Source organism: Neovison vison, chromosome 3 (assembly GCF_020171115.1).
Source record: "Neovison vison isolate M4711 chromosome 3, ASM_NN_V1, whole genome shotgun sequence".
Classification (NCBI taxonomy): Eukaryota; Metazoa; Chordata; class Mammalia; order Carnivora; family Mustelidae; genus Neogale; species Neogale vison.
This window is the reverse complement of record NC_058093.1, coordinates 96,406,064-96,428,845: the sequence shown is the minus strand read 5'-3', so window position 1 is coordinate 96,428,845 and position 22,782 is coordinate 96,406,064. Positions and strand designations below refer to the sequence as shown.

General features: G+C 40.2%; 1 protein-coding gene across 1 annotated transcript in view; it reads left to right on the top strand.

The window, feature by feature from the left end:
• Positions 1-22,782, top strand: part of ACMSD (aminocarboxymuconate semialdehyde decarboxylase) — a 95,486-nt gene that overhangs the window by 26,929 nt on the left and 45,775 nt on the right. Inside the window, exons 4-5 of the mRNA XM_044242591.1 lie at positions 12,247-12,296; positions 22,144-22,380. Coding sequence (XP_044098526.1) covers positions 12,247-12,296; positions 22,144-22,380 — 287 coding nt within the window. The remainder of the gene's footprint in view (positions 1-12,246; positions 12,297-22,143; positions 22,381-22,782) is intronic.

Below are 22,782 nucleotides of genomic sequence, written 5' to 3'. Positions count from 1 at the left end.
ATCAAAGACAAATTTGTAAGAACTTCAAACATATACAGAGATAGCAAAAGACATTTTATACCAAAATCTGCACAAAATGAGTTAACTTGCCAGTCCCAAATAAGGAGGTAGCCTTTGGCATGTTAGAACTTGGTCTAAGATACTTCCTTATAGTTTTTTTTAAACAATTATAAATATATTTAAATAGCATTCAAAATGATTTTTGAATCATTTAGACAGAAAGTCTAAAGTACCTCTGTGGACCCACAGAGTATATGCCCCTGTTCCAGAAGTATATGGGAGTGGGAGAGGAGTGAGAAACAAAAAACTTCCCAGGCTTAGAGAAAAGAGCAAGGTTTGATCTACATGTGAAGTTCAGAGTGAAGATGGTGGAGGCATAGGGGTCCTAATTTCATCTAGTCCCTGAAATTCAGCTAGATAGTTATGGAGACTATGAAGTACATCTATGGACAGCATGGAATTTGAAGAGGATTATATCATAGTTTATCTCTTAATTACATTTGCTGTATTTCCTCTCAAGGAAACATATGAACTTAGGAAGCAGTTTTCCACCTCAACTAAAGAAAATAATGATTTATTTTCCTTAAAATCTCAGAGGGAGAGGAAAAAAAAAAAACAGGGAGATAAGAGTGATCGACTGCTTTTCTGTAAGGACTCACTGAAGAGTGGGGTACACAAACTGTCAGCTCTGGAACTAGATAGATATTGGGGTGTTGCCACTTTCATACTCCCTCCTCTCCCCCAATGCAATCAGTGCTGAAAGCCTTCAGGGAGCAAAACAGCACTACTTAGTGCAATCTGGAACTGCTTACACTGAGCCTGGTCCCCTGGCAAGGGGGTGCAATTCTGTCCAGGCAAAGACACCTTGAGAATCAGCACAACAGGCCCCCTCCCCCAGAAGACCAGAGAAAACATCTGGCAATACCAAATTTACCAATCACAGAGAACTGCAAAACTTTAGCTCTTAGGGAAAACAGTATACAGCATTTGTCTTTTTTCTTATTATTCTTTAGTCTTTCCATTTTATATTTTTTCTTTTCAGCTAGTTTATTTTATCAGTTCTTTTTTTAAGTCTTTTTTATTTTTATTTTTACATTTACATTATATATTTATATTTTTTTTCATTTTTTGTTTCCTTGTATTCAATTTTATTTTTATATATAGTTTTTCTTTCTTTCCTATTTTAGGACCTAGTTTCTTCTAAAAAATGGACCAAAATACACCCAGGATCTAGTTTACTGTTGTGTTCTCTTCTACAGCTTGTTTGACCGTTCTCTCTCTCTTGCTCGCTCTTTTTTTTTTTTTTTCTGTTATCATCTGATTTGTTTAGTGCATATTTTTCTGGTATTGTTGTTGCTATTTTTTTCCCAATTTATTTATTTTCAGAAAAACAGTATTCATTATTTTTTCACCACACCCAGTGCTCCATGCAAGCCGTGCCCTCTATAATACCCACCACCTGGTACCCCAACCTCCCACCCCCCCGCCACTTCAAACCCCTCAGACTGTTTTTCAGAGTCCATAGTCTCTCATGCTCATGTTGTTGCTATTTTTGTATTTTCTTTCTTTCATCTATTCTTTTCTGGACATAAGGATGAGATTGAAAAACTCATCCCAAAAACAAAGAACAGGAGGCAGTACTCACTGCCAGAGATTTAATCAATATGTATATAAGTAAGATGTCAGAACTAGAATTCAAAACAGTGATCATAAAGGGCACTAGCTGGGCTTGAAAAAAGCATAGAAGACATTAGAGAATCTCTTACTGGAGAAATAAAAGAACTATAATCAGGCTGAAATCTAAACAATTATTACTAAGATGCAATAAAAAATGGAGACTCTAACTGCTAGGATAAATGAGGCCGAAGAGTCAGTGATATAGAAGATAAAATGATGGAGAATAAAAATGGTGAAAAAGAGAGATAAACAACCACTGGATTGCAAAGGGAGGATTTGAAAGACCAGTGATACCATAAAGCAAATGATATTAGAATAATTGGAGTCCCAGAGGGAGAGGAAAGAGAGAGGTCAGAAGGTTTATTTAAACCAATAATAGTTGATAACTTCCACAATCTGGGGAAGGAAACAGGCATTCAAGCCCAGAAGGTACAGAGAACCCCGCTCAAAATCAATAAAATTGGTCAACACCTCAAAATATAATAGTGAAGCCTGCAAATCTCAGAGATAAAGAGAAAATCCTGAAAGCAGCTCAGGACAAGAGGTCCTTAACCTACAAGGGTAGAAACATAAGTTTGGAAGCAGACCTGTCCACAGATACCTGGCAGGCCAGAAAGGACTGGCATGATATATTCATGGTGCTAAATGAGAAAAATATGCATCCAAGAATACTTTACCCAGCAAAGCTCTCATTCAGAATAGAAGGAGTGATAAAGAGCTTCCTGAACTAACAGAAACTGAAAGAATCTGTCATCACTAAACCAGCCCTGCAAGAAATACTAAAGGGGATCCTTTGAGTGAAGAGACAGCCCAAAGGTACCAAAGACCAGAAAGGAATAGACAATATACAGAAATGAGGACTTTACAGGTAATACAACAGTACTAAATTCATATCTTTCAATAATTACTCTTAATGCAAATGCTCCAATCAAAAGACATAGGATATCAGATTAGATTAAAAAACAAGACCCATTGATATGTTGTCTATAAGAGATTCATTTTAGACCCAAAGACACCTCCAGATTGAAAGTGAGGGGGTGCAGAACAACTTGCCATGCCAATGGGCATCAAAAGAAAGCTGGAGTAGCTTGCATCAGACAAACTAGATTTTAAAACCAAAGACTGTAATAAGAGATGGCAAAGGACACTATATCAGAATAGAAGGGTCTATCCAACAAGAAGATCTAACAATTATAAACACTTATTCCCCTAACTTGGGAGCAGCCAATTACATAAACCAACTAATAACCTAAATAAAGAAACACTTTGATAATACATTAATAGTAGAAAACATCAAAGCACAACTCACAGCAATGGGCAGATCATCTAAGCAAAAGATCAACAAGTAAACAAGGACTTTAAATGACACACTGGACCAGATGGACTTCAGAGATATATTCAGAGCATTTCATCCTAAAGCAGAATACACATTCTTCTTGAGTGCACATGGAACATTCTCCAGAATACTTCACATACTGGGCCACGAATCAGGTGTCATCCAGTACCAAAAGATTAGGATTATTCCCTGCATATTTTTTTTTACATTTTATCACATCAAATTTTATTATTTTTTTTTATTTTTTCAATTTATTTATTCCCAGAAAAACAGTATTCATTATTTTTTCACCACACCCAGTGCTCCATGCAATCCGTGCCCTCTATAATACCCACCACCTGGTACCCAAACCTCCCACACCCCCGCCACTTCAAACCCCTCAGATTGTTTTTCAGAGTCCATAGTCTCTCGTGATTCACCTCCCCTTCCAATTTACCCCAACTCCCTTCTCCTCTCTAACACCCCTTGTCCTCCATGATATTTGTTATGCTCCACAAATAAGTGAAACCAAAACAAGAGCCCAGGACCCGACGGATTCCCTGGGGAATTCTACCAAACCTTCAAACACCTATTCTCCTGAAGCTGTTTCAAAAAATTGAAGCAGAAGGAAAACTTCCAGACTCTTTCTATGAAGCCAGCATTACCCTGATCCCCAAACCAGGCAAAGACCCTACCAAAAAGGAGAATTTTAGACCAATATCACTGATGAATATGGATGCTAAGATTCTCAACAAGATCCTAGCCAACAGGATCCAACAGCACATTAAAAAGATTATCCACCATGATCAGGTGGGATTTATCCCTTGGCTACAAGGATGGTTCAACATTCACATATCAATCAATGTGATACAAATTAATATGAGAAGAGAGAAGAACCACATGGTCCTCTCAATTGATGCAGAAAAAGCATTTGACAAAATCCAGCATCCGTTCCTGATTAAAACGCTTCAAAGTATAGGGATAGATGGAACTTTCCTGAACCTCATCAAATCTATCTATGAAAGACCCACAGCAAATATCATCCTCAATGGGAAAAAACTTGCAGCCTTCCCGTTGAGATCAGGAACAAAACAAGGATGCCCACTTTCACCACTCTTGTTCAACATAGTATTAGAAGTCCTAGCAACAGCAATCAGACAACAAAGAGAAATAAAAGGTATCCAAATTGGTAATGAAGAAGTCAAACTCTCTCTCTTCGCAGATGACATGATTCTTTATATGGAAAACCCAAAAGACTCCACCCCCAAACTACTAGAACTCATACAGCAATTCAGCAACGTGACAGGATACAAAGTCAATGTGCAGAAATCAGTGGCTTTCTTATACACTAACAATGAAAATACAGAAAGGGAAATTAGAGAATCGATTCCATTTACTATAGCACCAAGAACCATAAGATACCTGGGAATAAACCTAACCAAAGAGATAAGGATCTGTAGTCGAGGAACTACAGGACACTCATGAAAGAAATTGAAGACGACACAAATAGATGGAAGACCATTCCATGCTCTTGGATCAGAAGAATAAACACTGTTAAAATGTCTATACTGCCTAGAGCAATCTATACTTTTAATGCCATTCCGATCAAAATTCCACTGGTATTCTTCAAAGAGCTGGAGCAAATAATCCTAAAATTTGTATGGAATCAGAAGAGACTCTGAATCGCTAAGGAAACGTTAAAAAACAAAAATAAAGCTGGCGGCATCACCTTACCTGATTTCAAGCTTTATTACAAAGCTGTGATCACCAAGACAGCATGGTACTGGCATAAAAACAGACACATAGACCAGTGGAACAGAGTAGAGAGCCCAGATATGGACCCTCAACTCTATGGTCAATTAATCTTCGACAAAACAGGAAAAAATATACAGTGGAAAAAAGACAGTCTCTTCAATAAATGGTGCTGGGAAAACTGGGCGGCTATATGTAGAAGAATGAAACTCGACCATTCTCTAACACCGTACACAAAGATAAACTCAAAATGGATAAAAGACCTCAATGTGAGACAGGAATCCATCAGAATCCCACAGGAGAACATAGGCAGTAATCTCTTCGATATCAGCCACAGCAACTTCTTTCAAGATATGTCTCCAAAGGCAAAGGAAACAAAAGCGAAAATAAACTTTTGGGACTTCATCAAAATCAAAAGCTTCTACACAGCAAAGGAAACAGTCAAAAAAACAAAGAGGCAACCCATGGAATGGGAGAAGGTATTTGCAAATGACAGTACAGACAAAAGTTTGATATCCAGGATCTATAATGAACTCCTCAAACTCAACACACACGAAACAGGCAAACATATCAAAAAATGGGCAGAAGATATGAACAGACACTTCTCCAATCAAGACATACAAATGGCTATTCCCTGCATATTATCAGACCACAATGCTTTAAAACTTGAACCCAATCAAGAGAAAATTTGGAAGGAATACAAATACATGGAGATTAAAGAGCATTCTACTAAAGAATGAATGGGTCAACCACAAAATTAAAAAAGAATTTTAAAAGTTCATGGAAACAAATGAAAATAAAAACACAACCTTTCAGGACCTTTGGGATGCAGCAAAGGTGGTCCTAAGAGGGAAGTATATAGCAATACAGGCCTTTATCAAGACACAAGAAACATCTCACATATACAACCTAACCTTACACCAAAAGAAGTTGGAGAAAGAGGAGCAAATAAAGCCTAATCCCAGAAGGAGAAGAGAATTAAGAAGGATTAGAGCAGAAATCAATGAACTAGAAATCAAAAGAACAGTAGAACAGATCGACGAAGCTAGGAGCTAGTTCTTTGAAAGAATTAACAAGATCAATAAACCCCTAGACAGACTCACAAGAATAAAAGAGAAAGGACCTAAATCAATAAAATCATAAATGAAAGAGGTGATTACAACCAACACTGAAGAAAAACAATTATAAGAGCATATTATGAGCAATTATATGCCAACAAATTAGGCAATCTGGAAGAAATGAATGCATTCCTAGAAACATACAAACTATCAAATAAAAACAGGAAGAAATAGAAAACCTGAACAGAGACATAACTAGCAAAGAAATTGAAGCAGTAATAAAAAAATCTTCCAAAAAACAAACTTCAGGGTTGGATGGCGTCCCAGTGGAATTCTACCAAACATTTTTTTTTCCACCCTCCCCCTCTACCAAACATTTAAAAAAGAATTAATACCTATTCTTCTGAATCTGTTTCAAAAACAGAAATGGAAGGAAAACTTCCAAATTCATCCTTGAGGCCAGCATTACCTTGATCCCAAGACCAAATATCCTGCCAAAAAGGAGAATCACAGACCAATATCCCTGAAGAATATGAATGTAAAAATTCTCACCAAGATAATAGTTAATAGTATCCAACAGTACATTAAAAGGATTATTCACCACAACCAAGTGGGATTTATTCCTGGGCTGCAAGGTTGATTCAACATCCACAAATCAATCAATGTGGTATAGTACATTAATTTTTTTAAAAAACGACAAAAACCATATGATCCTCTCAATAGACACAGAAAAAGCATTTCACAAAACACAGCATCCTTTCTTGATTAAAAACTCTCTTCAGTGTAGGGATAGAGAAAACATACCTCAATGTCATAAAAGCCATATATGAAAAATCCACAGAGAATATCATCCTCAATGGGGAAAAACTGAGAGTCCTAGGGTTAGGAACATGACAGGGATGTCTATTCTCACCACTGTTATTCAGTATAGTACTAGAAGACCTAGTGTCAACAATCAGAGAACAAAAAGAAATAAAATGCACCCAAACTGGCAAAGAAGTCAAGCTTTCACTCTTCATAGATGACATGATACTCTTATATTGAAAATCCAAAAGAGTCTACGAAAAAATTGCTAGAACTCATACAGAAATTCAGTAAAGGGGTGGGATATAAAATCAATGCACAGAAGTCAGCTACATTTCTATACAGTAACAATGAGACAGAAGAAACAGAAATTAAAGAATCAATCCCAATCAGTATTACAGCCAAACCATAAGATATCTAGAAATAAACCTAGTCAAAGAGGCAAAGGATCTGTACTCAGAAAACTATAGAACACTTATGAAAGAAATTGAGGAAGACACAAAGAAGTGGAAAAAATAATCCATGCTCATGGATTGGAAGAACAAATATTGTTCAAATGTTATGATACCCAAAGCAATCTACACACTTAACGCAATCCCTATCAAAATACCATCAATATTTTTCACAGGGCTGGAACAAACAATCCTCAAACTTGTATAGAACAAGAAAAGACCACAAATAGCCAAAGGAATGTTGAAAAAGAAAACCAAAACGGATGGTATCACAATTCTGGACTTCAAGCTCTATCACAAAGCTGCAATCACCAAGATGGTATGGTACTGGCAGAAAAAAAGATACAAATAAATGGAACAGAATGGAGAACCCAGAAATGGTCCCTAAACTCTATGGTTAATTAATATTCAACAAAGCAGGAAAGAATATCCAGTGTCAAACTGGATAGCATCTTGCAAAGAATGAAACTGGACCATTTTTTTACACCATATGCAAAAATAAACTCAAAATGGATGGAAGACCTAAATGTGAAATAGTAATCCATCAAAATCCTAGAGGAGAGCACGACAGTAAACTCTGAGACCTTTGCCACAGCAACTTCTTGCTAGACACGACTTCAAAGGCAAGGGAAACAAAAGCAAAAATAAACTATTGAGATTTCATCAAGATAAAAAGCTTTTGCACAGCAAAGAAACAGTTGACAAAACTAAAAGACAAACTATAGAATGGGAGAAGATATTTGCAAATGTCTTATCAAACTCAACTTATCAAACTCTACACCTCAAGAAAACAAAAAATCAGTCAAAATACGGGCAGAAGTCAGGGTGCCTGGGTGGCTCAGTTGGTTAAGTGTCTGCTTTTGGCTTGGGTCATTATCCCTGGGGTGCTGGGATTGAACCCCACATCAGGCTCCCTGCTCACCAGGGCCTCTATTTTTCCCTATGCCCCTCCCCACACTTGTGCACACACTCTCTCTCTCTCTCAAATAGATAAAATCTTTTTTAAAAATTAAGAAATAGGAAGAAGACATGAACAGACATTTTTCCAAAGAAGACATACAAATGGCTAACAGACACATGAAAAAATGCTAAATATCACTCAACATCAGGGAAATATAAATGAAAACCACAATGGGGTATCACTCTACACCAGTCAGAATGGCTAAAGTTAACAAATCAGGAAATAACAGATGTTGGTAGGATGTGCTGAAAGGGGAACCCTCTTATACTGTTGGTGGGAATGCAATCTGGTACAGCCACTCTGGAAAACAGTATGGAGGTTTCTCAAAAGGTTAAAAATAGAGCTACCCTATGACCCAGCAATTGCACTACTAGATATTTATCCAAAGGACACAAACATAATGATTTGAAGGGGTACCTGCACCTCAATGTTTATAGCAGCAATGTCCACAGCAGCCAAAATATAGAAAGAACCCAGATGTCTATCCACTGATGAATAAATAAAAAAGATGTGTTATGTGTATATATATATATATATACAATGGAATATTACTCAGCAATCAAAATATGAAATTTTACCATTTTCAGCAACATAGATGGAAATAGAGGATATTATCCCAACTGGAATAAGTCAATCAGAGAAAAACAATGATCATATGATTTCATTCACACGTGGAATTTAAGTAACAAAACAGAGGACCATAGGAGAAGGGAGGGAAAAATAAAATAAGATGAAATCAGAGAGGGAGACAAACCATAATCTAGGAAGCCGAGGGTTGCTGGAGGAGAGTTGGGTGGGAGATGGGGTAACTGGGTGATGGGCATTAAGGAGGGTACTTGATATAATGAGCACTGGGTGTTTTATGCAACTGATGAATCACTAAACTCTACCTCTGAAACTAATAATACATCATATGTTAATTAATTGAATTTGAGTGAAATAAAATTAAAATTTAAAAAAGAAAAAGCAAATAAATGTGAAGTTTGAGCAAGGACTCATTGTTTCAAGGAGAAAACTATAGAAATGAGATTCAGATGGCTGTTGTGAGAATCACAGCTTATGACTGCAGTTTAGATGGAGTATGTCTCCTTGGGGTTTTGTTTTGTGTTTCATTCCATGGCTATCCTTGAGAGAACTGTCATGACTAACGCCGGCTGAGCACTTACTTCGCACCAGGCACTGTTCTCAATACCTACCATGTATTAACTCACTTAATCCCCATAACAATCCTAGGAGATAGTATCTACTACTATGCCCATTTTATAGAAAAAGAAAGTGAGGGACAGAGGTTAAGCGAATTGCCCAAGATCACACAGCTTGCAGGGGGCAGAAACAGGATTCAAACCCAGGCAGTCTGACACCCCAGGGGCTTAACAACAATATTCTACCACCTCTGTGGAGGTAAGAAAATAAAATGATGAAAGGCCCAGCATAGAAGATTTCAGCAATCCATGCCATCTTCATGGGGAGGAAAATGTAACCAGCAGACCCTGGGTCATTTCACCACAAGATCCAACATGGAGCTGAGAAAGACCAAAATAGTAAGAGAACAAGATGATACATCTGTGTTCCCAAGTCCTCAACTAAGTTGGGTTCCTCTTGAAGCTGGTTCTGGGACCAACCCAGGAAGGTCAGAACTAGAGAGGGATCTAGGCCTGGTAAGGGCTGGAGTGGGAGCTCAGTCCTCTCTGCATGAAGAACGCTAAGAGGCCCCAGTGGAGGCTGAGGGATGTGAGCAAATAGCTGCTCTCACACTTCATCCTCTCTCAACATCTCTGGAGGCAGGTATTATTGTACCTACTGTACAACAGGAACTGTGGAAAGGGCCTGCAAAAGGACCCATTGTACCTACTAAGGGAGGCAAGGAGGTTAAGTGATTTGTTCAGGATCACACAGTTAGTAAATGGCAGATCTAGGATTCTACCTAGGGCTGTTTCTCTCATTCTACCACAAACCTCTCATTCTCCCCAAACCTCTCTCAGGATAAGGATCGCCTGGGATGCTTGTTAAAATTCTTTTTCAGGTCCACTCCACTGAATCAGAATGAGAATGTCCAAAGGAGGGCCTAAACATTCATGAGGGTTTTTCTGGGGGGGGGGGGTTGTGGTTTTTTTTTAATTTTTTAAATTTATTTTCAGCGTAACAGTATTCATTGTTTTTGCACCACACCCAGTGCTCTATGCAATCCGTGCCCTCTCCAATACCCACCACCTGGTTCCCCCAACCTCCCACCCCCCGCCCCTTCAAAACCCTCAGATTGTTTTTCAGAGTCCATAGTCTCTCATGGTTCACCTCCCCTTCCAATTTCCCTCAACTCCCTTCTCCTCTCTAACTCCCCTTGTCCTCCATGCTATTTGTTATGCTCCACAAATAAGTGAAACCATATGATAATTGACTCTCTCTGCTTGACTTATTTCACTCAACATAATCTCTTCCAGTCCCGTCCATGTTGCTACAAAAGTTAGGTATTCATCCATTCTGATGGAGGCATAATACTCCATTCCTTTTTATAACAATCCCCCTCACCATTTTAATCAAGAGGTAAGTCTGGGGAGTTATGCCATAGGGTTAAAACCCCCATTTTAAAAAAGAGAAGTTCCAAATGGATTAGGCTTCTTTTTTCCCTTTCAGTTCTCAGAGACCAAAGAATATGTATCCAAACCAAATGATGCATAAATAGTGCAATTTTAATCTGAACCATGTGACATGTAATGGCCCATGAGGTAGAGGGAAGGAAAAAAGGTTGGACAGGAGCCTCACCCCACCACTTTCAAACCAGTGACCTTACATCTAATCTGTAAAATGCAGAAATGAAATAGTGTAATATAGGCAAAAGTATTTAGGTAAAATGTAAAGATTTTATAATTGAAAGGAGCTCATCTGTTTTATCCTCTGTTTTATAACAGAGTTCATCTGTTAATCAATGAATATAAACATTACAGCAACAGTGTTTTAACAATGCTCTCTAATCAAACACTGCAGTCTCTAGTCCTCACTAAATAATGATTAATTCTTTCATTTACTGGGTCTGTTCAACATGCCAGTCATGGCTCTGGACACTAGAGATATGGCATGGACAGTCAGGCTTAAGTAGTGTCTACCTTCATAGTGGAATCCACAGAGTAAACAACTAAACACAGTAATGACAGATTACATAGAAAAGGGAAGAAACAGAACAATGGTGTAGTGAGTGGCTGGAGTTGGGGAAGGCCTCTCTGAGGAGGTGACATCCCAATTGACCTAAGGGAGAAAATGAACCCATCCTGTGATGAGCCCAAGAACATTCCACTCAGTGGAACAGCAGTGCAAAGTTCTCGGGCAGGAAAGCACTCCAAAGAACAGGCAGAGGGCCAACAAAGCACAAGGTGAGCCCTGGGAGAGACTGTGTGGGGCCTTACAGAGCACATTCAAGTCTAGATTTTATCCCAAGTGTGATGAAAAGTCCTTGGAAGTCTGAAGCAAGGAAGTGACTTAATCTGATTTTTAAGCCTTACTCTGACTTCTAAGGAAAAAACAAACTTTAAGAGGACAAGAATGATAGTAGGAGACCAGCTGAGGCTTTTGCAGTGATCCATGTATGCTGGTGGCTTGGACCAGGTAGTAAGAGGGGTGGGAGAGGTGGGCAATGAAAGGAATCAGAGTAACTAACCGGACTTGCCGGTGGGTTGGATGTGGCTACAAGAGAAAAAAGGGCCAGTTCAGTCTGGCAGCACCTCTCCTGATACCCCAGCTCCTGGAGCTTGAAGACAAGAGATTTTAGGCATCCTGGTTGCTGGATTCTGGAGCCTACCAAAGAGACTCATTCTGGGCATTCCAGACAGTGGGACTCCACCCAGGCTCACTAAGGAGATGAATTAAAAGGGAAGGTGGTTGAGAAGCACTCTCTGTCACACATGACCTAAGATGAAAAGCTTTGAAAGAATTGATGGAAAAATGTCTTGCTTAAATAAAACTTCACAGGGGGAGGAGGGTAGAAATATCCCTTTACAAATGGGGCCTCTTAGTTTTTTCTTGAATGAGCTTATATTTGCCCAGCATTTACTCTTCCCCCTAGACCTGGGACTGTGAGATAAGGGAGGCGTGGGACAGAGAGCCTTTCAGGGGGATAGGGAAGAGATGCAGGGGAGGGGAGGGTGGGATAGAGACATGCTGGGCCCTGGCAAATGCAGGAGGAATGCCTGGACTATTCTTCTCATCACCTTTGCCTTTCTTTGTGTCTGTGTCTAGGAGTGACTGTCCAAGCCCTTTCCACAGTTCCTGTCATGTTTAGTTACTGGGTAAGTGTGAAAACTCAAACCGTCTCATTGGTTGGTGAAGGCTCATGTTCAGCTCACTAGTGAGTGGACAGATGCCTCAAGTCTTGACAGTATCCGCCCCCCCACCCAGCTCTCCTCCCCTTTAGAGATCACCAGGGACCCCCAGTTTTGCATACTGCAGTGTCCCCTCCCAGGCATTCTTCCTAGTCATGTTCTTGCTCTAGACCCACACAGTCCAGAACAGTAGCCAGGAGCCACATGTCAACGTGTGACTCACATTACATTTCCACTGAACAGGGTACTTCTAGACTCAACCTGAATTCCTTCAGAACGTACCTGTCTCATGATTCATTCTTGCAGTGCCTTGCTCAGTCACTGACAAGCCAGTTTATTCTGAGATGATAATGACCAAAAGTGAGAACAATAATAATGGCCTGATATGCTGGCTCTCTGAGGGAAATACACAATTCAAAAGGGGATTGCTGCACTTGGATGCCTCTCCCCAACAGATTAAATCTCTAGCACTGAGCTTCAGGCATGATCACAGGCTGTGGGAGGTCACAGCTGGGGATGCACTAAGTATCTGCTCAAGCAAGTGAATATTCATTTGTGTGGTGATTTAAGGAGTAATGGAAATATCACCTGCTCACACGGACTTTCCCCATCCATGCTCATATTCCACTATTAATGCTTTAGTCTTTAGCTGTTCCTGCGATTAGACTCATTTTTTTAGTTTCTTTTATTTTTTATTTTTGAGAGAGAGAAAGAGAGAGAGAGTGCAAGGAATGGAAAGGAGCAGGGGGAAAGGGAGAAAGAATCCCAAGCAGACTCCCCACTGAGCACAGAGGCCAAGGATGGCTCCATCTCATGATGTTGAGATCATGACCAGAGCTGAAATCAAGACTTGGGAGCTTAACAAACTGAGTTACCCAGGTACCTCTAGACTCAATTGTTTTTTTAATAAAAAACACTAAGACTTCAATATGTGCAAATTTATCAAAGTGTCTATTATTTTGACTGAACAGCTGGAATTTCTGGAGAGTACCAAATGCCTGCCAGTAGAAGTGGGCTGAAGTTAAAAGGAAAGAAATAGTAAAGAAAGGAGAGTTAGGAGGGGCAAGATGGCAGGGAAGTAGGAGACCCTGTTTCAACCCATCCTGAAGTGAGCTAAATACCTACCAGAACACTCTGAACACCCAAGAAATCAGCCTGAGATGTAAGATTATACACTTCTGGATCTCTATGGGGGCAGGAAATCATCAGTGGAGAGGTAAAATGGAGGGGAATGCTCAGACTGATATCGAAGGATAAACAGAAAGGGGAATGAGCCACCAGAAGCGACTTACTGGAAAGTAATACCCCAGTATGAAATTACCCTGTGCTTGGGGACCAGCATTAACCTGGAGTCTGCTTAAAAGCACTCCTCTGCCTTCAGCCCAGGTCATGATCCCAGGGTCCTGGGATCGAGCCCCGCATCAGGCTCTCTGCTCGGCGGGGAGCCTGCTTCCTCCTTTCTCTCTGCCTGTCTCTCTGCCTGCTTGTGATCTCTGTCTGTCAAATAAATAAATAAATAAATAAAATTTTTAAAAAAATAAATAAATAAAATAAAAGCACTCAAAAAGAGCAAAATTTCTTAAAGGGCAACTGTGGAATTGGGTGGCCATGGGCACAGTCCTAACCCATGAACCCAGGATGGCCAGTGCCTGTGACCACCCATGCCAGAGAGAGTGCAGCACAGTCCCCAGTCCATGATCCCTGAGCCCCCAGCTTTCCGCTGCTTGTGCCACTGCTTGGCTGGGCGCACTCCCACCCGCACGTGAGAAAGCCTGGTGTGGGCACCAGCCAGCAGTCTCTAGGTCCGCAGCCTTCTGCCACCTGCCTTTGGGAAGTTGCAGTGTTCAGCGGAGTTTGCAGAGGGGGAGTCTGTGTATTCTGGACGATGCAGGGGGGAGCAGACTGAGGCTTCTCTCTGAGACCGAGGACTATGTGTGGACAGTTTACTTTTTGCATTAGCGCTCCTGAAAACCTGCAAAAAACTGCCCAAGAACAAAAACCTCAAGTACAAAAACCTGAAAAACCTAGTTTCCCCAGAGCCCAGCACCTTGATAGGGAGCAGGGTGACTCAGCCGAAGCAAGACCCACTGAAAAACAACACAGCACGCCCCTCCCCCAGAAGACAAGCTAAAAGAACAAGAGGACAATAACCAAAGGGTCCCCATAAAACTGTAAAACCCCAATATCAGGGGAAAACAGTATATTAAGCCCCCGGTATTGCCTTCAAACCTGTATATATTTCACAGATACAACTTTTCTTTTTAATTAGTTCTCATGGTTCATCTTATTTTTTTAACCTACTCACCATTACAACTAGATATTTAATACAACAGATTGCATAATAACTTTTTTTGTTTTTACATAGTAACTTTTTAACTTGAGCTTTTTTCATATATATACCTGGGGTTTTCTTTTTTTTTTTTTTCTACATATATATAGATATGAGCTTCAAGGTAATTCTTTTTCCCTATTCGATACTACCCCTATATATAAGACAGTTTTAATTTCCCTGTATCTCTGGGAAGTTGAGTCCTTTAACAAAGATAACAAGATACTCCCAGGAAGTACTGAAATAACTTTCCTCACCCACATCAAGGGTTTATAACCACCTTCCCATCTTATTCTTCTGTCAGTGTTTCTGTGCATTTGTTTTTTTGTTTTTGCACTGTATAAATTTATTCTTGGGGTTCATTTTGGGTGGGTTTTTCTTTTTTTTTTTTCTTTCTTGTCTCTTACTTTTGTCAGTCTTCTTGTTTCTTCGTTTTTGGTTTATGTACCTTATAAACCTTACTTTTAGAACTCATTTTGGCTGGATTTTTTTTTCCTTTTTCTCTTTCTTTTTTCCTTTTTTCTTTCTTTTTGGTGATGACTTCCCATTGTTCCAAAACTTTCCAAGGGACACCTTGACTGTATCATGGTTGATATATTCAGCTATACATCGCCTCAACCACCTCTCACAAAAATGACTAGGAAGAGGAACACCCAACAGAGGAAAAATTCAGAGACTTTGACCTCTGCCACAGAACTACTGGATATGGACATAAATAATACGTTGGAAATGGAATCCAGGGTAAAAATTGTCCAGGCAATGGCTAGGTTGGAGAAGACCATTAGTGGAACATAGAATCTCTAAGGGGGAAGTGAGAGCCAACCTAGCAGAAGTTTAAAATGCTATCAAAGAGATCCAATCTAATCTAAATACTTTAACAGCTAGGGTAACCAAGGCAGAAGATCAGATTAGTGATCTAGAAGACAGAAGATAGAAAAGCAGGATCAGGAGGAGGCCTGGAACAAACAACTTAAAAGCCATGAAAACAGAATTAGGGAAATAAGTAACACAACAAAACGTCCCAATGTCAGAATTATTGGGATCCCTGAGGGGATGGAGAAAGAGAAGACTAGAAGATATAGTTGAACAAATACTGGATGAAAATTTCCCTATTCTGGGGAATGGAACAAGTGTGTGTGTCCTAGAGATAGAGAGGACACCCCCCAAGATCAACGAGTCTAGAAAGACTCCAGACACTTAATTGTGAGATTCACAAATCATAAATTCTGACAGGAGGTCTTAAGGGCATCTGGGAGAAGAGATTCCTTTTGTACAGAGGAAGAACCATTAGAATAACGTCAGATCTGTCCACAGAAACCTGGCAAGCCAGAAAGGACTGGCAAGACATATTCAGGGCACTAAATGAGAAGAATATGCAGCCAAGAATACTTTATCCACCAAGGCTGACATTCAGAATGGAAGGAGAAATAAAGAGCTTCCACAACTGGCAAGGTCTAAAACATTATGTGACCACCAAGTCAGCAGTTTAAGAAATACTAAGGGGCGGTTCTATAAAAGAAGAAAGAACCCAAGAGTGACAGAACAGAAAGTTCCAGAAACAATGTATAGAAATAAGGACTTCACAGGCAACATGATGTCAATAAAAACTTATCTTTCAATAATCATTCTCAATGTGAACAGCATAAATGCTCCCATAAAAAGGCATAGGGTTGCAGACTGGATAAAACAACAGGACCCATCCATATGCTGTCTCCAAAAGACACATTTTTGAACCTAAAGATACATCCAGACTGAAAGTGAAAGGATGGAGAACCATCTTTCATGGCAATGGGCCACAAAAGAAAGCTGGGGTAGTGATTCTCATATCAGATAAATTAGATTTTTAGCTAAAGACTGTAGTCAGAGATACAGAAGGACATTACATCATTCTTTTATTTATTTATTTATTTGACAGAGACACAGCAAAAGAGGGAACACAAGCAGGAGGGGTGAGAGAGGGAGAAGCAGGCCTCTCACAGAGCAGGGAACCCAATGTGGGGCTCGATCCCAGGACCCTGGGACCATGCCCTGAGCCGAAGGCAGATGCCCAATGACTGAGCCACCAAGAAGATCTAACAATTGTAAATATTTATGCCCCCAATACGGGAGCAATCAACTACATAAGACAACTGTTAAACAAAATAAACAGTCATATTGATATGAATTCATTAATTGTAGGGGATCTTAACATGCCACTCTCAGCAACAGACAGATCATCTAAGCAGAAAATCAACAAAGAAACAAGAGCTTTGATTGATACATTGGACCAGATGGACCTCATAGATATATACAGAATATTCCACCCTAAAGCAACAGAATAGTCATTCTTCTCAAGCACACGTGGAACTTTTTCCAGAATAGACCACATACTGGGTCACAAATCAGGGCTCAACCAATACCAAAAGATTGAGATTATTCCCTGCATATTCTCAAACCACAATGCTTTGAAACTGGAACTCAACCACAAGAAGAAGTTTGGAAGAAATTCAAACACTTGGAAGCTAAGACCACCCTGCTTAAGAATGTTTGGATCAACCAGTAAATCAAAGAAGAACTTAAACAATTCATGGAAACCAACAAGAATGAAGACACTTATAACCTATGGTTATGGCAAAGTGGTCCTAAGGGGGAAATAAATAGCCATCCAAACCTCACTCAAAAAAACCCTGAAATATCCCGAATACACCAACTCTCTTTACACCTTAAAGATCTGGGAAATTAGCAACAAATTAAGCCAACCCCATGCACAAGAAGGGATTAGTTAAGATTAGAGCAGAGATCAATGAGTTAGAAACTAGAGATACAGTAGAACACATCAACAAAACTAGAAGCTGGTTCTTTGAAAGAATTAATAAGATCAATAAACCACTGGCCAAACTAATCCAAAAGAAAAGAGAGAGGACCTAAATTAATAAAATTATGAATGAAAGGGGAGGGATCACAACTAACACCGAGGAAATAGAAACAATCATCAGAAATTATTATCAACAATTATATGCCAATAAGTTAAGCAACCTAGAAGAAATGGATACATTTCTGGAAACCTATAAACTACCAAAACTGAAACAGGAAGAAATTGACAACCTGAATAGACCAATATCTAGTAACGAGGTTGAAGCAGTGATCAAAAACCTCCCAAAAAATAAGAGCCCAGGACCTGACGGATTCCCTGGGGAATTCTACCAAACATCCAAAGAAGAAATAATACCTATTCTCCTAAAGCTGTTTCAAAAAATAGAAACAGAGGGAAAATTTCCAGACTCTTTCTATGAAGCCAGCATTGCTTTGATCCCCAAACAAAAAGGAGAATTTCAGACCAATATCCCTGATGAATATGGATGCCAAGGATCAATAAGATCCTAGTGAACAGGATCCAAGAGTACATTAAAAAGCTTATCTACCATGACCAGGTGGGATTTATCCCTGGGATGCAACAATGGTTCAACATTCATAAATCAATCAATGTGGTAGAACAACTCAATAAGAGAAGAGAGAAGAACCACGTGGTCCTCTCAATTGATGCAGAGAAAGAATTTGACAATACACAGCATCCTGTTTCTGATTAAAATGTTTCAAGGTATAGGGATAGAGGGAACGTTCCTCAACTTCATCAACTCTATCTAAATATCAATCCTCAATGGGAAAAAGCTGACAGCCTTCCCTTTGAGATCAGGAACACAACAAGGATGCCCACTCTTAATACTCTTGTTCAACATAGTATTAGAAGTCCTAGCAACAGCAATCAGACAACAAAGAGAAACAAAAGGTATTCAAATTGGCAATTTGAATTCAAATTGGCAATGAAGAAATCAAACTCTCTCTCTTCGCAGATGACATGATACTTTATATGGAAAACCCAAAAGACTTCACCCCCAAACTACGAGAACTCATACAACAATTCAGTAATGTGACAGGATACCAAATCAATGCACAGAAATCAGTTGCTTTCTTATACACTAGAAATGAAAATAGAGAAATGGAAATAGAGAATGATTCCATTTACTATAGCACCAAGAACCATAAGATACCTTGGAATAAACCTAACCAAAGAGGTAAAGGATCTGTACCTGAGGAACTACAGAACACTCATGAAAAAAATTGAAGAAGACAGAAAAAGATGGAAAAGCAATCCATATTCACGGATTGGAAGAATAAACACTGTTAAAATGTCTATACTGCCCAGAGCAATGTATATTTTCAGTGCCATCCCGATCAAAATTCCACTGGCCTTCTTCAACGTGCTGGAACAACAATCCTAAAATTTATATGGAAACTGAAAAGACCCTGAATGGCTAAGAAAAAGTTGAAAAATAAAAACAAAGCTGGGGGCATCATGTTGCCTGATTTTAAGCTTTACTGCAAAGCTGTGATCACCGAGGCTCCTGGGTGGCTCAGTGGGTTAAAGCCTCTGCCTTCGGCTCGGGTCATGATCCCAGGGTCCTGGGATAGAGCCCTGCATCAGGCCCTCTGCTCAGCGGGGAGTCTGCTTCCTCCTCTCTCTCTCTGCCTGCCTCTCTGCCTACTTGTGATCTGTCTGTCAAATAAATAAATAAAATCTTAAAAAAAAAAAGCTGTGACCACCAAGACAGTATAGTACTGGCACAAAAACAGACACATAGACCAAAGGAACAGAATAGAAAGTCCATATATGGACCCTCAACTCTATGGTCAAATAATCTTTGACAAAGCAGAGAAAAATATCCAGTGGAAATAAGACAGTCTCTTCAATAAACGGGGCTAGGAAAATTGGACATCTATGCATAGAAGAATGAAACTTGGCCATTCTCTCACATTATACACAAAGATAAACTCGTAAGTGATGAAAGACCTCAACGTGAGGCAGGAATCTATTTATTTTTTTTTCCTTTTTTTTCCAATTTATTTATTTTCAGAAAATCATTATTCATTATTTTTTCACCACACCCAGTGCTCCATGCAAGCCGTGCCCTCTATAATACCCACCACCTGGTACCCCAACCTCCCACCCCCCGCCACTTCAAACCCCTCAGATTGTTTGTCAGAGTCCATAGTCTCTCATAGTTCACCTCCCCTTCCAATTTACCCAAATTCCCTTCTCCTCTCTAACGCCCCTTGTCCTCCATGCTATTTGTCATGCTCCACAAATAAGTGAAACCATATGATAATTGACTCTCTCTGCTTGACTTATTTCACTCAGCATAATCTCTTCCAGTGCCGTCCATGTTGCTACAAAAGTTGGGTATTCGTCCTTTCTGATGGAGGCATAATACTCCATAGTGTATATGGACCACATCTTCCTTATCCATTCATCTGTTGAAGGGCATCTTGGTTCTTTCCATAGTTTGGCGACAGTGGCCATTGCTGCTATAAACATTGGGGTACAGATGGCCCTTCTTTTCACGACATCTGTGTCTTTGGGGTAAATACCCAGGAGTGCAATTGCAGGGTCATAGGGAAGCTCTATTTTTAATTCCTTGAGGAATCTCCACACTGTTCTCCAAAGAGGCTGCACCAACTTGCATTCCCACCAACAGTGTAAGAGGCAGGAATCTATTTAAATCCTAGAGGAGAATATGGGCAGTAACCTCTTTGACATCGGTCACAGCAACTTCTTTCAAGACACGTCTCCAAAAACAAAGAAAACAAAAGCAAAAATGAACTTTTGGGACTTCATCAAGATAAAAAACTTCTGCACAACAAAGGAAACAGTCAACAAAACAAAAAGGCAACCCACAGAATGGGAGAAGATACTCACAAATGACACTACAAAGGGTTGATATCCAAGATCTATAAAGAACTCCTCAGGGACGCCTGGGTGGCTCAGTTGGTTAAGCAGCTGCCTTCGGCTCAGGTCAGGATCCCAGCGTCCTGGGATGGAGTCCCACATCGGGCTCCTTGCTCGACAGGGAGCCTGCTTCACCCTCTGCCTCTGCCTGCCACTCTTTCTGCCTGTGCTTGCTCTCTCTCTCTCTCTCTCTAGTAAATAAATAAAATCTTTAAAAAAAAAAAAAAAAAGAACTCCTCAAACCCAAGACACACAAAACAGATAATCATGTCAAATAATGGGCAGAAGACATGAACAGACACTTCTCCAAAGAAGACATACAAATGTTTACGACACATGAAAAAATGTTCATCATCACTAGCCATCAGGGAAATTCAAATCAAAACCACATTGACATACCAGTTAGAATGGCCAAAATCAACAGTGCAGGAAAGAAGTGTTGAAAAGGATGTGGAGAATGGGGAACCCTCTTACACTGTTGGTGGGAATGCAAGTTGGTACAGCCACTTTGGAGAACAGTGTGGTGATTTCTTAAGAAATTAAAAATAGAGCTAACCTATGACTCTGCGATGGCACTACCAGGTATTTACCCCAAAGATACAGATGTAGTGAAAAGAAGGGCCATATGTACCCCAATGTTCATAGCAGCAATGTCCACAATTGCCAAACTGTGGAAAGAGCCAAGATGCCCTTCAACAGATGAACTGATAAAGAAGATGTGGTCCATATAAACAATGGAATATTACTCAGTCATCAGAAAAGATGAATACCCGACTTTTGAATCAACATGGACAGGACTAAAGGAGATTATGCTGAGTGAAATAAGTCAAGCAGAGAAAGTCAATTATCATATGGTTTCATTTACTTGTGGAGCATAAGGAATAACATGGAGGACATTAGGAGAAGGAAAGGAAAAGAGAATTGGGGTAAACCAGAGGGGAAGGTGACAGATGAGAGAATGTGGATTATGAGAAACAAACTGAGGGTTATGGAGGGGAGGGAATTGGGGGGATGGATGAGCCTGGTGTTGGGCAATAAGGAGGGTACATATCGCATGGAGCACTAGGTGTGATGCATAAACAATGAATCTTGGAACATGTAAAAATAAAATAAAATTAAGATGTTAAAAAAATTAAAAAGAAGGGAGAGTTAGGGGAACAGAAAGAGAAGCTTTCTGTATCAATATTTTGCTAAGGTAACACTTGAGTGTCGCAGCCAGCAGAAAGGACAGGGAGGAACACAGGGACAGGAGGGGTCCATAAACAGTCTGGCATCCCATGATGAGGCATGAAAAGGAGGTGAGCTGCTGGTGATACCGGACACTCATTAGGCCCAGCCCCCTGTGTGCGGGAGCTGTTACACTCCACACCGCCTTGCTGGCCCCCTGTGTTTCCCTGGATGGGTGGGAGGGTGTGGTCCACCCTCCTTCCAACTCTTCTATAGGATGACCGGCCCAGTAATTGTGTCCATCCCTTCTGATTATAACTTCCATTTTTCTAATTAATCATCAATATACTAGCAGTTTTCTTTACTTTTGCAGTGATTGGCTTTTGGTCTTCTGCAGTCAGGGGCCATTTCAAACTGTGACCCCCAGCTTGCTGAGGAGTAAAAGCAATGGATAGTGACACATGATTCAGCCCAGCCCAGGTGGTGTTGTTAGAGTAAATATCTAAAGAAGTAGGTTATGAATGATATGATCTTCCCTTACCTGTCTCCGCCAGGCCAAACCTCAGGACACTCTAGATCTGTGCCAGCTTTTAAACAATGACTTGGCGGCCACTGTTGCGAACCACCCCAAGAGGTTTGTGGGCCTGGGCACATTGCCCATGCAGGCCCCCGAGCTTGCTGTTAAGGAGATGGAGCGCTGCGTAAAGGAGTTGGGCTTTCCCGGGGTCCAGATCGGCTCCCACATCAACGAGTGGGACCTTAACGCGCCGGAACTCTTCCCTGTCTATTCCGTGAGTACGCGGGGTTACCTCAGCCAGCATGCGTCGGGGCAAGGCACGGTGCTGGGTGCTGGAGGGCAGAATAGGAATATGTCACCTCCCTGGCAGGGGGGAATAAAGATGCCTGATGACATGCTGCATAGAGCAGGAAATATGGAAAGAGTTCTCCAAAAGGAGTGGGCCATACCACTAGAAGAGAGACAGGTGGAAATGCTTCACAGGCCAGCCCGGAGTTAGCAGGGAAATCTCTCTTCCTTTCTATCCCCCATGCTCTCTTTCTACCCTTTCATTTGGACACTGAAATATTACCCTCATCACAGCCATAGTACAAAAGGCCATATTAGTGACATGCAAAAAAAAAAAAAAAAATATATATATATATATATATATATATATATATATTGCTTTAGAAAA